The sequence below is a fragment of the Lepidochelys olivacea genome, assembly GCF_965140295.1.
Source record: "Lepidochelys olivacea isolate rLepOli2 genome assembly, chromosome: 4".
Classification (NCBI taxonomy): Eukaryota; Metazoa; Chordata; order Testudines; family Cheloniidae; genus Lepidochelys; species Lepidochelys olivacea.
Window position 1 is genome coordinate 149,532,941 of NC_140414.1, and position 14,555 is coordinate 149,547,495.

Here is a 14,555-nt window from a genome sequence, read left to right on the forward strand (position 1 = left end):
TGGGCTCTTCTTTTTGGAGGACTGGGGGATTGTTGGTGGTGGCTTTTCTTACATCATTTGGAATTTTTGTTTCACCACCTTCTTTTTCAATTCTATGAGTCTGTGATTCTCCCAAGGAGTTCTTAAGGCAGGAGGTACAATCTCTCCTGCTCTTGGGGATGATTGAACCAGTTCTACCCAAGTTTGTTGGAAGAGGGTTCAAGTCCAACTATTTCCTAGTCCTCAAAGAAGGTTAGGATGGAGACCAATCCTTGATCTCAGAAACTTGAACATCCATGTCCTTTTTCAGCACTTCAGAATGGTGATGCTAGCCATAGAATCATAGAACTGGAAGGGACCTTGAGAGGCCATCTAGTCCAGTCCCCTGCACTCAAGGCAGGACTAAGTATCATCTATATCATCCCTGACAGGTGTTTGTCCAACCTGCTCTTAAAAATCCCCAATGATGGAGATTCCACAACCTCCCTAGGCAATTTATTCCAGTGCTTAACCACTCTGACAGTTAGGAAGCTTTTCAAAATGTCCAACCTAAACCGCCCTTGCTGCAGTTTAAGATCATTGCTTCTTGCAATGTAAGCCCATTCCATCATAATTCCATCCCTAGATCCAGGAAATTGTTTCATCGCCTTTGGCCTATAGGACACCTACTTTCATGTAACTATCCACCCATCCCACAAGCATTTCCCATGTTTTATAATATGCTCAGATCATTACCAGTATGGAGTCCTCCCCTTTGGACTCTCTACAGCCCCAAGCCTCTTTACAAAGGTCCTCTTATTGGTACTTGCCTGCCTACATTAGTGGGGCATCACAGCATTCCCATACTTGGACAACTGGCTCCTCAGGGGTTGGTCCACTCTAGAGGTTCAGTTGGCAACCTCCAAGGCACTGGCCCTATTTCAGTCCCTGGGTTTCTGTGTCAATATGAAGAAGCCTACACTGACTCCGGTCCAGAAGATTGACTTCAACAGAGCTACTCTAGACTCCCTAATTGCCAGCGCCTGCTTGCCCAAGGAGTGGTTCTCTACTATGTCCAGTCTGATTTCAGTAGTACAGTGCAGCCCACAGATAATTACAAGGACCTGCTTACAACTCTTGGGCCACATATATGCCTCCATATTCATCATGGCTCATGTGTCTCAGGAGTCTTCTGACATGGCTAGGACTGCGTACATCCCAAACAGACAGTCTCTCCAAACGCATCACCGTATCTCCAAAAGTTCTGGACTCTGTCAGGTGGTGGAAGGAGTTCCCAGTGAAGGTCTGTGTGGGAACTCCATTCTCAGATTCCCCACCCTCGGAGATCCTCACAATAGATGCCTCACTTTTGCAAAGGGGGGCTCAACGCCAAAGGGCCACAGCCCAGGGGAAGTGGTCTATACATGAGGCCACACTCCACATCAACTTCCTAGAGCTAGAAGTGATTGGATATGCTTGCCAATACTTCCTTCACAGTGTACAGGGTCACTCCGTCAGGGTAATGCTGGACAACAGGGCAGCAATGTACTGTATCAATCGGCAGGATGGTGCAAGATCTCAGTCCTTATATATAGAATTGCTAAAACTCTGGAACTGGTGCGTTTCCCATCAGATAGAAATCTCAGCAGTGTATCTACCAGGCCTCCAGAATACAGTTGCAGACTTCATCAGCAGGAACTTCCATCAGAACCACAAATGGTAGCTCAACGATTCTGTCTTCCTCAGCATCTGCCAAACCTGGGCTTCTCCCAGAAGCAGATCTCTTTGTTACCCCAATCAACACAAAATGTCTCCTCTTCTGCTCCAAGAGAAGGTACAGCTGCAGCTCGTTAGGAGATGCCCTGATAAGACCTTGGCCTGTACCCTGATATATGCTTACCCATCTCTACCTCTGATCTTCAAGACCTTGTTCAAACTGCGACATGAACGAGTGAGGGTTATTTTCATAGCACTGTCCTGGCCAAGACAAGTACTCAAAACCTCCTTCAACTCTCTGTTGCAATGCTTCTCTGTCTTCCCTTCAGGAAGGATCTCCTGCTACAGAGCTCAGGGACGCTGGTCCATCCCAATTCCTTATCCTTAAACCTGAGAGCATGGTTCCTAGATGGTTCTTGGCATGGAGCTAACCTGTCCAGTCAGTTCTCCTATTTAGCTAGAAACCTACTGTCACGGAGTACCCGGGCGATGCTCTGGAACTGCTCCCTATGAAGCCAGTCAGGACTCTGGTGAAGTCTCCTCTCTGTGAGCAGACTGTCTTCAGGGCAAAAAGCTCACACGGCTTCCACCTTCCTGGGTCTGACCTCAGAGCATTCAGCATCCTCTGTCCCTCCGTGCACTTCCCACAGTGAGTCCACCTAGGTGGGGTCCTGGGGAAGCCAGAGGGTCCTGCCCCCCCAACTTCACAATCAGACGTGACTCTCAGCCAGCCAGTACAACAGAGGTTTATTAGATGAGAGGAACACTGTCTAAAACAGAGCTTTTAGGTACAGAGAACAAGACCCCTCAGCTGGGTCCATTTTGGGGGGCAGTGAGCCAGACAACCGTGTCTGCACTTCACTCCACGTCCCCAGCCAGCCCCAAACTGACTCAGTCTCCAGCCCCTCCTCCTCTGGGCTTTGTCCCTTTCCCAGGTCACTGGATTCCTTTGTTCTCTAATCCTTTAGCTTTCACCTTGCAGGGGGGGAATGGCCCAGGCCATCAGTTGCCAGGAGACAGAGTGTCAGACATTTATGTACACTGGCCCTTTGCTCTGCAACAATTACACCCCCTTATCCCACCACCTAGAGACTTAAGAAATGCATAGGGGAAACTGAGGTACCCCTACAGTATTTAGAGGAAACGTTAAGAACAGTCTCTACTTTGTCACACCTACTACTTGCAAAAAACTTACATTCAGAAGTGGAAATGCTTCCAGGTGTTCTCTTCAGTCCTCTTCTCAAGCATCAAGAGCTCTGCTCTACAAGATCCTAGATGACTTGTTAGATTTAAAGACACTGGGTTTATCAATGAGTTGCTGGAGGATTCTCTGCTCCTTGAAGTCTTTAAACCATGATTTGAGGACTTCAATAGTTTAGCCATAGGTGAGAGGTTTATCGCAGGAGTGGGTGGGTGAGATTCTGTGGCCTGCGTTGTGCAGGGGGTCGGACTAGATGATCATAATGGTCCCTTCTGACCTTAATATCTATGAATCTACATTTGGCCAGTATTGTGGTCTTCCACTTGCCCATCAAGGGCTTATCAGTTTTTGCCCATCCTCCTACAACAAGATTCCTTATGGGCTCATACAACTTGTTGCCTCCTGTACAGAACTGGGGGCCCCAGTGGGACTTTAATGTGGTTCTCAGTGCCCTGTGGAAATCCCCTTTTGAAACTATGGCTACCTGCTCTCTCCACCACCTCTCCCCCAATATTTCATTCCATATAGCCATCACTTCGGCTAGACAAGTGGAAGAACTGGGTGCTCTCATGGCAGACCCACCATTTGCTACTTTCTACAGAGATGAAGTTACACTATGTGTTGTGCTAACTGGGCCTACACATTTACTTTAATTGTAAGGTGAACTGGTGAAAGTAGGTAAAGGTCATCACAACAGTCCCCATTCTAGCTTCCTCCCTAAGGCCTCTTTGGAATACCATATTAATCAGGAAATCTGTCTACCAGTGTTCTGTCCAAAGCCTCATGCCTCCGAGGAGGAAACCAGCCTTTATACATTGGATCTTAGGAGGGCTCCCGGCTTCTACCTCTCCCAGATTATTCGTATCTTTTGCAGAGAGGATGACGTGACAGTCTATTTCCACATGAAGACTGACAAAGTGGGTCTTGGGTTGCATCTTAATGTGCTGTGAGACTCCTGGAATACGACAGTACACTCCACTAGGGCTCAGTCCACATCTATAGCCCTCGTGAAAGATGTTCCCATAGTTGAACTCTGCAGGACTGCAACTTGGTCCTCTGTCCATACCTTTGCCAAGCATTACACTCTCTTGCCTGCTTCTGGAGCTGACATGTTTGGTGACGCAGTCCTCCAAACTGCCTTGGATCTGCTTCCTCAGCGTCCACCTCCATGTTGAGGTACTGCTTGGGTATCTCCTATGGTGGAGCACCATAGAGACATATACTCAAAGAAGGAGAGGTTACTTACCTGTACAGTAACTTGAGTTCTTTGAGATGTTTTGACCCTATGGGTGCTCCACCTCCCTCCCTTCTCCCTCTCTGCTGCAGAAACTCTGACTTTGCAATTGAGAAGGAATTGAGTGGTGACAGGGCCATGCTTCCCTATATGCCAAGGGTGGCCAACCTGAGCCTGAGAAGGAGACAGAATTTACCAATGTACATTGCCAAAGAGCCACAGTAATATGTCAACAGCCCCCCACATCAGCTCCCCTGCTCCCCTTCCCCCCCACAAACTCCCAGCACCTCCTGCTCACTGCAGCCCCATCGATCAGCTCCTCCCCCTCCCTCCTTATACCTCCCAATGAACTGTTTTCTGGCGTGCAGGAGGCTCGGAGGGGTGGGGGGAGGAGCGAGGGCACGGCAGACTCAGGGAAGGGGTGGAGTGGGGGCAGGGCCTGTGGCAGAGCCAGGGGTTGAGCAGTGAGCACCCCAGGCACATTGGAAAGTTGGGGCCTGTAGCTCCGGCCCTGGAGTCAGTGCCGGTATAAGGTGCCACGTATTAACTTCTGAAGAGCCCATATGGCTCCGGAGCCACAGCTTGGCCACCCCTGCTATATGCCCTTGTATGGCAACACAAGGAGCTACTGTGTGAAGACTTGGGCCCACAGACACTGCTGTACTGTCTCCAGTGAAAAGCACACAGGCCTGCACTCATCCTATGGTGGAACAGCCACAGGGGCAAAACATCTCAAAGAACTCAAGTTACTGTACAAGTAACCAACCTCTGCTTTCCTTTCATTTGGGGTGAGGTGGCATTTGGGATGGGTCAGGGATCATACTAGGGGTTATCACTCAGGCTCCTGTTCTTCTTGTGTCTCCCCCAGTTCCTTCAGGACACCCTGGATGCCTTGTTCTCAATTATGATGGAGAATTCAGCCACAGATGTCTATGATACGCTCATCTTTGATGCTCTAGTAAGTAGGTTCCTGTTTCCCCCTGCCCAGCCCTGAACATGGGTGGGGCCAGGCCAGACCCTGCACCCCTCTATGCTCCCACCAATTGATCTACGTACTGCCAAACTCATTCAGTTGTTTACCCTCTCATTAGCTCATTCTCCCATCTCTACACCAATGGGAGGCAGTGCACTTTATTCTCCTCGGCAGTGGCCAGTTCTGACCCAGCAGAGGAACCACCAGTGATGTCCAAAAGAAATTCCTCAAAAGCAGGCGAGATCACAGACTGGGAGAAAAGACGGAGGAAACTCTTGAGATATCTAGCACAGGATTTGCCATTCCTGATCAGATCATGTAACATCCTGGAGCCATCTAGCAATGGCCTCGGATCCTTTTAGATCTCACGGGACCAGCAAGGTTGAGTTTGGTTGTAGAGGTTGCTCTCCCTGCAGAGTGAGTGCTGACTCCAATGCCCCAGAGCGGCACTAAGGTGTGTCATGTTGCACAGAGTGGTGTAATTCAGTAGGGAAGCATTTTCCCTTCCAAGTTAATACTTGCCCTAATGCCTTAGTGCAGTGCTAGGGCAGCTGTGCTCCAGCCAGTAGTTCGAGTGACTCAGAAGGAGGTGCTTACTCCTGAGTCAGGACTGACTCCACTGCCATAGCAACAAGGTTCTGAACAGTAAGAGTCCCAGGGCAGAATGACTGCGGTGTTCCCAGCTGATGTGGCCGGTGTGAGCAGTGGGGGGAAATGAGCTCTGTGCGCACACTATCTGTAAATCATAGAATAGAAGAGGTCCCTTCCAGCCCTAGACAAGAGGTCATCTAGTCCAGTGGCTCTCAACCTTTCTAGACTACTGTATCCCTTTTAGGAGTCTGATTTGTCTTGCGCACCTCAAGTTTCATCTCATTTAAAAAACTACTTGCCTACAAAATCAGACATAAAAATACAAGAGTGTCACAGCACACTAGTACTGAAAACTTGCTGACTTTCTCATTTTTACCATATAATTATAAAATGAATTGGAATATAAATATTGTACTTACATTTCAGTGTATAGTATATAGAACAGTATAAACAAGCCCCTGAATGAAATTTTAGTTTGTACTGACTTGGCTAGTGCTTTTTATGTTGTCTGCTGCAGGCAAATATTTAGATGAGTTGATGTGTCCCCTGGAAGACCTCTGCGTACCCCCAGGGATACATGTACCCCTGGTTGAGAACCACTGCTCTAGCCCCCCCACCCCTGCTGAGGCAGAATTAAGATGTTTGTCTAACCTGCTCCTAAAAACCTCCAACAACAGGGATTCCACAGCCTCCCTAGATAATCTGTTCCATTGCTTATCTATCTTTAGAGTTAGAAAGATTCTTAATGTCTAACCTAAATCTTCCTTGCTGCAAACTAAGCCAATTACTTCTTGTCCTACTCTTGGTGGACCTGGAGAACAATTGTTCTTTTTTGAATGGATGCCAATGTGTGTACGCAGTGTACCAGAGCGAGAAGCTTTTGCCGCACTACTTATTGAGTTACTGCAGGCAGTTTGACAAGATGTGAGTACCAACCTCAGGGCAGACTAGAATCCTATTTTTGATGTCTCCAACTCAAGGAATATCTCCAACACACCTCTGAACAGCATACTAACCCACAGAGACTGGTAATAGCTCACCTTACCTGATCACTCTCATTACAGTTTCAGAGTAACAGCCGTGTTAGTCTGTATTCGCAAAAAGAAAAGGAGTACTTGTGGCACCATAGAGACTAACCAATTTATTTGAGCATGAGCTTTCGTGAGCTACAGCTCACTTCATCGGATGCATACCGTGGAAACTGCAGCAGACTTTATATATACACAGAGAATATGAAACAATACCTCCTCCCACCCCACTGTCCTGCTGGTAATAGCTTATCTAAAGTGATCATCAGGTGGGCCATTTCCAGCACAAATCCAGGTTCTCTCACCCTCCACACAAATTCACTCTGTATGGTAACACCCATTATTTCATGTTCTCTGTGTATATAAAATCTCCCCACTGTATTTTCCACTGCATGCCTCCGATCTGTAGCTCATGAAAGCTTATGCTCAAATAAATTTGCTAGTCTAAGGTGCCACAAGTCCTCCTGTTCTTTTTGCAGGGAACCAGGTCACAAATCCCAAATTGGTTATGGGCTTTATCCTTAAATTTCACCAACCAATTATAAACTCCTCAGGCACTATAACAGCCTAACCACGGGGTGACAGACAGTCCCATTAGGCATTCCAAACGGTCTCACCTGCCTTTGAGGTGGGTGGTCCCTTACACCGAGGGTCATAGCAATACTCAGGTTACTTCCAGTCAAAAAGGACCAGTCACTTACCACAGGTCAGTTGCACCTTAGATCTCACACGAAATACAATGCTTGTAGCCAGTCCTATAATAAACTCTATTAAGATTTATTATATAGGAAAAGGAAATAGAGTTATTTACAGGATTAAAGCAAGTAAATATATATGCACACAAATGATTTCCAATCTTACTTTTCAAAAGGTAATAGAAGCTTCTGTAATAAGAAAGCTCTATATGTTCTTTAGGGCTAATCCAGACTAAGCAGCTGGGGATCCCTTGCTTATGCCCAGAAACCTTGCCCCCTAGAGTCCAAGCAGCACAGAGATATAGTTCCTTCTCGGTAGGGGTTTTTCATCTCTCTCCTCCCTTGTACTCTGAACTGACAACTCAGCTAACAGGAGGAATTCACTTGCATGACTCATCTTCATGGCGTGGGGAGGGCAGAACAACAAAATGTCTTTTCTTCTCTTTAATGTTCCATAATAGTCTGTCTGGTGTCGATGGACCTTCCCTGTTGGGCAGGAGGTAACACCTTCTGCTGGAGACCAGCACTTCACACAAGTTAATGTCTCTCTCCTATCTCGTGATTTACACAGCTACAGAGGCTCCCAACAGAACCACTCAAGTATTACCTTCTGATTTATAACATTTGTATCTGATATCATATGAATGCAGGCAGCAATTCAGAAGCATTCAATCAAGTCTTAACACATTCTTATATTTCTAATACTGATTTTAACAATACTAACACACAGATGAGCCAGACTGATTCAAGGTATATATTTGTCAGTTTTTCATACAGGCATGGGGACCTTGGCATAAGCTGGCACCTGGTCTGCCAGTGTCATACCCATCATAGCAACACATGCGCCCTATACCTCCTCGTGGCAGCTCTTGAAGGTATAAGGGCAACACCACCCTAGTCCCCCTCAGTTCCTTCTAGTGGCCAGAGTCAGAATTCCCCATGTAGTTCTTACTTTGTTTTGCTGCTCATAGCTAGTTTAGCTTCTTCCTGAAAATAGTTTGTAATAAGTAGCAGTTTGTACCTGTGGTTAGGTTTTATTTAAAGTTTTTCAGTTTATTTAATAGTTACTACTTGGGCTTAGTGGAATGCAGAGCACTGAGGGCATGCAGGACTTTACAGGCTTCAAACATTGCCTTTTGTATGGGGTTACTAGTTGTAATAGTGACCTCCACACGTGTTTCTTGTGCCTCAGTGAGGGACACATCAAGGAGAGGTAACATCTGCCACACCTTGAAAAAGTGAGTAGAGATTGCCAGGGATCTGTGTTTCCAGCAGGACCTCCTTGAACAAGCCATGAGGCTTGCTTTGGCAACAAAACCAGTGCCAGATAGCTCTGTCCATCCTCATTTGTCCACCAACCTTGCGGAAGCCCAGGATAGATTGTTGGACTCTGACTCCCCTCTAAGAAGGGGGGGTTGTTTGTCCTCTCCTGGGGTTCCCCACAAGACAACCTAAAAGATGGAAAGAGGTTGTTCTTCGAGTGCTTGCTCATATCCATTCCAATTAGGTGTGTGCACGCTACATACACAGTTCGCTGGAAGGTTTTTCCCTTAGCAGTATCTGTCGGGTTGGCTCTGGAGCCCCCTGGAGTCACACCTCCATGGCACCGCATATAGGGCCCCACCACCTCTCCAGTTCCTTCTTGCTGCCATTGACAGTCAGAGCGTTCCCTCTCTCATGTTCAACAAGCGATCCTCTAGCATAGTTTTCTGTAAATAGTTAAAGATAGTTAAAAAAAGTTATATATTTGGACTTGGGAGAGGAAAACAACCCCCAGTACCCCATTTCCCCATCCCTCTCCTGAGCCCAGGGCATGCCTCGGACCCAGGGGTTTAAGCTGTGTGGGGTTTGCCAGAAGCCTATGCCCAAGGGTGACCCACACTCAGCTTGTCTAAAGTGCTTAGGGGAGGTCCCATCAGGTGTAAGATCTGGAGCTCAGGGGAAAGGGGTTTTACTCCCGGTATTTCCTAATGTGGAAAGCAAAAGGGGGCCTCAGACCCATTTTGGACTCGCACAATCTCAACAGGTTCATGAAGAAACTAAAGTTTTGTATGGTTTCAGAGTAACAGCCGTGTTAGTCTGTATTCGCAAAAAGAAAAGGAGTACTTGTGGCACCTTAGAGACTAACCAATTTATTTGAGCATGAGCTTTCGTGAGCTACAGCTCACTTCATCGGATGCATACCGTGGAAACTGCAGCAGACTTTATATACACACAGAGAACATGAAACAATACCTCCTCCCACCCCACTGTCCTGCCGGTAATAGCTTATCTAAAGCGATCATCAAGTTGGACCATTTCCAGCACAAATCCAGGTTCTCTCACCCTCCACCCCCCACACACACAAACTCACTCTCCTGCTGGTAATAGCCCATCCAAAGTGACAACTCTCTTCACAATGTGCATGATAATCAAGTTGGGCCATTTCCTGCACAAATCCAGGTTCTCTCACCCCCTCACCCCCCTCCAAAAAACACACACACAAACTCACTCTCCTGCTGGCAATAGCTCATCCAAACTGACCACTTTCCAAGTTTAAATCCAAGTTTAACCAGAACGTCTTGATGGAAGATGGAAGTTCCACCATGATTTCAACAACTTCCATCCCACCATCAACCTCAGCCTGGTCCAGTCCACACAAGAGATCCACTTCCTGGACACTACAGTGCTAATAAACAATGGTCACAAACACCACCCTATACCGGAAACCTACTGACCGCTATTCCTACCTACATGCCTCCAGCTTTCACCTTGACCACACCACACGATCCATCGTCTACAGCCAAGCTCTGCGATACAACCGCATTTGCTCCAACCCCTCAGACAGAGACAAACACCTACAAGATCTCTATAAAGCTTTCTTACAACTACAATACCCACCTGCGGAAGTAAAGAAACAGATTGATAGAGCCAGAAGAGTTCCCAGAAGTTACCTACTACAGGACAGGCCTAACAAAGAAAATAACAGAACGCCACTAGCCGTCACCTTCAGCCCCCAACTAAAACCCCTCCAACGTATTAAGGATCTACAACCTATCCTAAAGGATGACCCAACACTCTCACAAATCTTGGGAGACAGGCCAGTCCTTGCCTACAGACAGCCCCGCAACCTGAAGCAAATACTCACCAACAACCACATACCACACAACAGAACCACTAACCCAGGAACTTATCCTTGCAACAAAGCCCGTTGCCAACTGTGCCCACATATCTATTCAGGGGACACAATCACAGGGCCTAATCACATCAGCCACACTATCAGAGGCTCGTTCACCTGCACATCCACCAATGTGATATATGACATCATGTGCCAGCAATGCCCCTCTGCCATGTACATTGGTCAAACTGGACAGTCTCTACGTAAAAGAATAAATGGACACAAATCAGATGTCAAGAATTATAACATTCATAAACCAGTCGGATTGAACACTTCAATCTCTCTGGTCACGCAATCACAGACATGAAGGTCGCTATCTTAAAACAAAAAAACTTCAAATCCAGACTCCAGCGAGAAACTGCTGAATTGGAATTCATTTGCAAATTGGATACTATTAATTTAGGCTTAAATAGAGACTGGGAGTGGCTAAGTCATTATGCAAGGTAGCCTATTTCCCCTTGTTTTTTCCTACCCCCCTGCCCCCCCCAGACGTTCTGGTTAAACTTGGATTTAAACTTGGAGAGTGGTCAGTTTGGATGAGCTATTGCCAGCAGGAGAGTGAGTTTGTGTGTGGGGGGGGTGGAGGGTGAGAGAACCTGGATTTGTGCTGGAAATGGCCCAACTTGATGATCACTTTAGATAAGCTATTACCAGCAGGACAGTGGGGTGGGAGGAGGTATTTTCATGTTCTCTGTGTGTATATAAAGTCTGCTGCAGTTTCCACGGTATGCATCCGATGAAGTGAGCTGTAGCTCACGAAAGCTCATGCTCAAATAAATTGGTTAGTCTCTAAGGTGCCACAAGTACTCCTTTTCTTTTTGTAAAGTTTTGTATGGTCTCTTAGACCACTATCATCCCATCCCTGGATCCAGGAGATTGGTATGCTGCCCTTTACTTCAAGGACAAATACTTCCACATTTCCATAATCCTGCCCCACAGGTGCTTCTTAAGGTTCGCAGTCAGGAGTTCCCACTACCAATTCACAGTATTACTGTTCGGCCTATCATCAGCACCTTGGATGTTCACCAAATGTATGTCGGTTGTGGCTGCTTTTCCATGGAACAGGCAGGGTTCAGGTATTTCTGTACCTTGACTGCTGGCTAGTCAAGGGCTAGTCCAGAACACAAGTGTATCAATAGGTCACCCTCATAAGATCCACCTTCAGCGCACTAGGCCTCCTTTGAAACACTCAAAGTCAATGCTCACCCCTACTCAGAATAGAGTTCATAGGGGCAGTGCTAGACTCTAGACAGGCCAGAGTGTTCTTATGAGATAACTGGCTCTGTGGATGAGGGAAAAGCAGTTGATGTGTTGTTAGTGTCAAAAGCTTTGCTAAAGTCAAGGGTCTCCCACAGTATTGTTGCCAGTAAGTTAAAGTATGGGCTGGATGAATAGACAATAAGGTGGATAGAAAGCTGGCTAGATTGTCGGGTTCAACGGGTAGTGATCAATGGCTCCATGTCTAGTTGGCAGCCGGTATCAAGTGGAGTGCCCCAAGGGTCAGTCCTGGGGCTGGTTTTGTTCAATATCTTCATTAAAGATCTGGAGGATGGTGTGGATTGCACTCTCAGCAAGTCTGCAGATGACACTAAACTGGGAGGACAGGTAGATACGCTGGAGGGTAGGGATAGGATACAGAGGGTCCTAGACAAATTAGAAAATTGGGCCAAAAGAAATCTGATGAGGTTCAACAAGGACAAGTGCAGAGTCCTGCACTTAGGATGGAAGAATCCCATGCACCGCTACAGACTAGGGACCGAGTGGCTAGGCAGCAGTTCTGCAGAAAAGGACCTAGGGGTTACAGTGGAGGAGAAGCTGGATATGAGTCAACAGTGTGCCCTTGTTGCCAAGAAGGCCAATGGCATTTTGGGATGTATAAGTAGGGGCATTGCCAGCAGATCGAGGGACGTGATCATTCTTCTCTATTTGACATTGGTGAGGCCTCATCTGGAGTACTGTGTCCAGTTTTAGGCCCCACACTACAAGAAGGATGTGGAAAAATTGGAGAGAGTCCAGCGGAGGGCAACAAAAATGATTAGGGGTCTGGAACACATGAGTTATGAGGAGAGGCTGAGGGAACTGGGATTGTTTAGTCTGTGGAAGAGAAGAATGAGGGGGGATTTGATAGCTGCTTTCAACTACCTGAAAGGGGGTTCTAACGAGGATGGATCTAGACTGTTCTCAGTGGTAGCAGATGATGGAATGAGGAGTAATGGTGTCAAGTTGCAGTGGGGGAGGTTTAGGTTGGATATTAGGAAAAACTTTTTCACTAAGAGGGTGGTGAAACACTGGAATGCGTTACCTAGAGAGGTGGTGGAATCTCCTTCCTTAGGAGTTTTTAAGGTCAGGCTTGACAAAGCCCTGGCTGGGATGATTTAGTTGGGGATTGGTCTTGCTTTGAGCAGGGTGTTGAACTAGATGACCTCCTGAGGTCCCTTCCAACCCTGATATTCTAGGATTCTATATCTCAGTTGCATTTCCAGGCCATTCACGACATCATATAGGACCTCAGATCGTTCCCTATAACCACAGTAAGGAGTTGCTTTAAACTCCTAGGTCACATGGCATCTTGCACATATGTAGTGCAATGTGCAAGGCTCAGACCTTTCCAAGCTTGGCTAGCATTGGTGTATCGACCGATCAGGCACAACCTAGATGTTGTGGTTACCCTTTCACTGGGGGTCCTCAAGTCTCTTCACTGGTGGCTTGACCTGCACTTGGTGTGCACAGGAGTTGTGTTCTCTAAACCATGGGGTGGGGAGCTCTCAAGGTTCCTTCCCCACTCTGAATTCTAGAGTACGGATGTGGGGACCTGCATCAAAGACCCCCTAAGATTATTCTTACCAGCTTAGGTTAAAAACTTCCCTAAGGTACAAACCCTAAGGTACAAACTTTGCCTTGTCCTTGAACAGTATGCTGCCACCACCAAGCGTTTTAAACAAAGAACAGGGAAAGAGACCACTTGGAGACATCTTCCTCCAAAATATCCCCCAAGCCCTACACCCCCTTTCCTGGGGAAGGCTTGATAAAAATCCTCACCAGTTGATACAGGTGAACACAGTCCCAAACCCTTGGATCTTAAGAACAATGAAGAATCAATCAGGTTCTTAAAAGAATTTTAATTAAAGAAAAGGTAAAAGAATCACCTCTGTAAAATCAGGATGCAATACCTTACAGGGTAATCAGATTCAAAATATAGAGAATCCCTCTAGGCAAAACCTTAAGTTACAAAAAGACACAAAAACAGGAATATACATTCCCTCCAGCACAGCTTATTTTACCAGCCATTAAACAAAAGAAAATCTAATGCATTTTCTAGCTAGCTTACTTACTAACTTAACAGGAGTTGGAAGGCTTACATTTCTGATCTGTTCCCGGCAAAAGCATCACACAGAGAGAACCCTTTGTTTCCCTCTCTCCTCCCCACTCCCCCCCCCCCCGATTTGAAAGTATCTTGTCCCCTTATTGGTCATTTTGGGTCAGGTGCCAGTGAGGTTATCTTAGCTTCTTAACCCTTTACAGGTGAAAGAGTTTTGCCTCTGGCCAGGAGGGATTTTATAGCACTGTATACAGAAAGGTGATTACCCTTCCCTTTATATTTATGACAGGAGTACACCTTGGAGAGAACAGAACTCAGGGCCTCTGGTCTCCGGAGGAACTCTTGCTTCACATCAATGTGAGAGAGCTCAGGGCTGTCCGACAGGCATGTCGGGTCTTTTGGCCTCTCCTGGAGGGCATGTGCATATCAGTCCTGACAGACAATACAACAGCAATGTTTTATATCAGCGAACAGGGGCACACACTCCTCTCCCCTGTGTCAGGAAGCCCTCAAGCTGAGAGTTCTGCATAGCACACTCCATATTTTTGGAAGCATCCTGTCTTCCAGGGTCTCAGAATGAACTAGCAGACTATCACGAGTGGTCTATCTGCCCGGATGTAATAAGCAGTATCTTCTAGCAGAGGGGAGTTCCCCAGATCGATCTGTTTGCCACAGTGGCCAAC

General features: G+C 46.8%; 1 protein-coding gene across 1 annotated transcript in view; it reads left to right on the forward strand.

Moving 5' to 3' along the window:
- Window positions 1-14,555, forward strand: part of LOC311519314 (dedicator of cytokinesis protein 2-like) — a 338,844-nt gene that overhangs the window by 131,905 nt on the left and 192,384 nt on the right. The window contains exon 20 of the mRNA XM_084625731.1: window positions 4,978-5,067. Coding sequence (XP_084481857.1) covers window positions 4,978-5,067 — 90 coding nt within the window. The remainder of the gene's footprint in view (window positions 1-4,977; window positions 5,068-14,555) is intronic.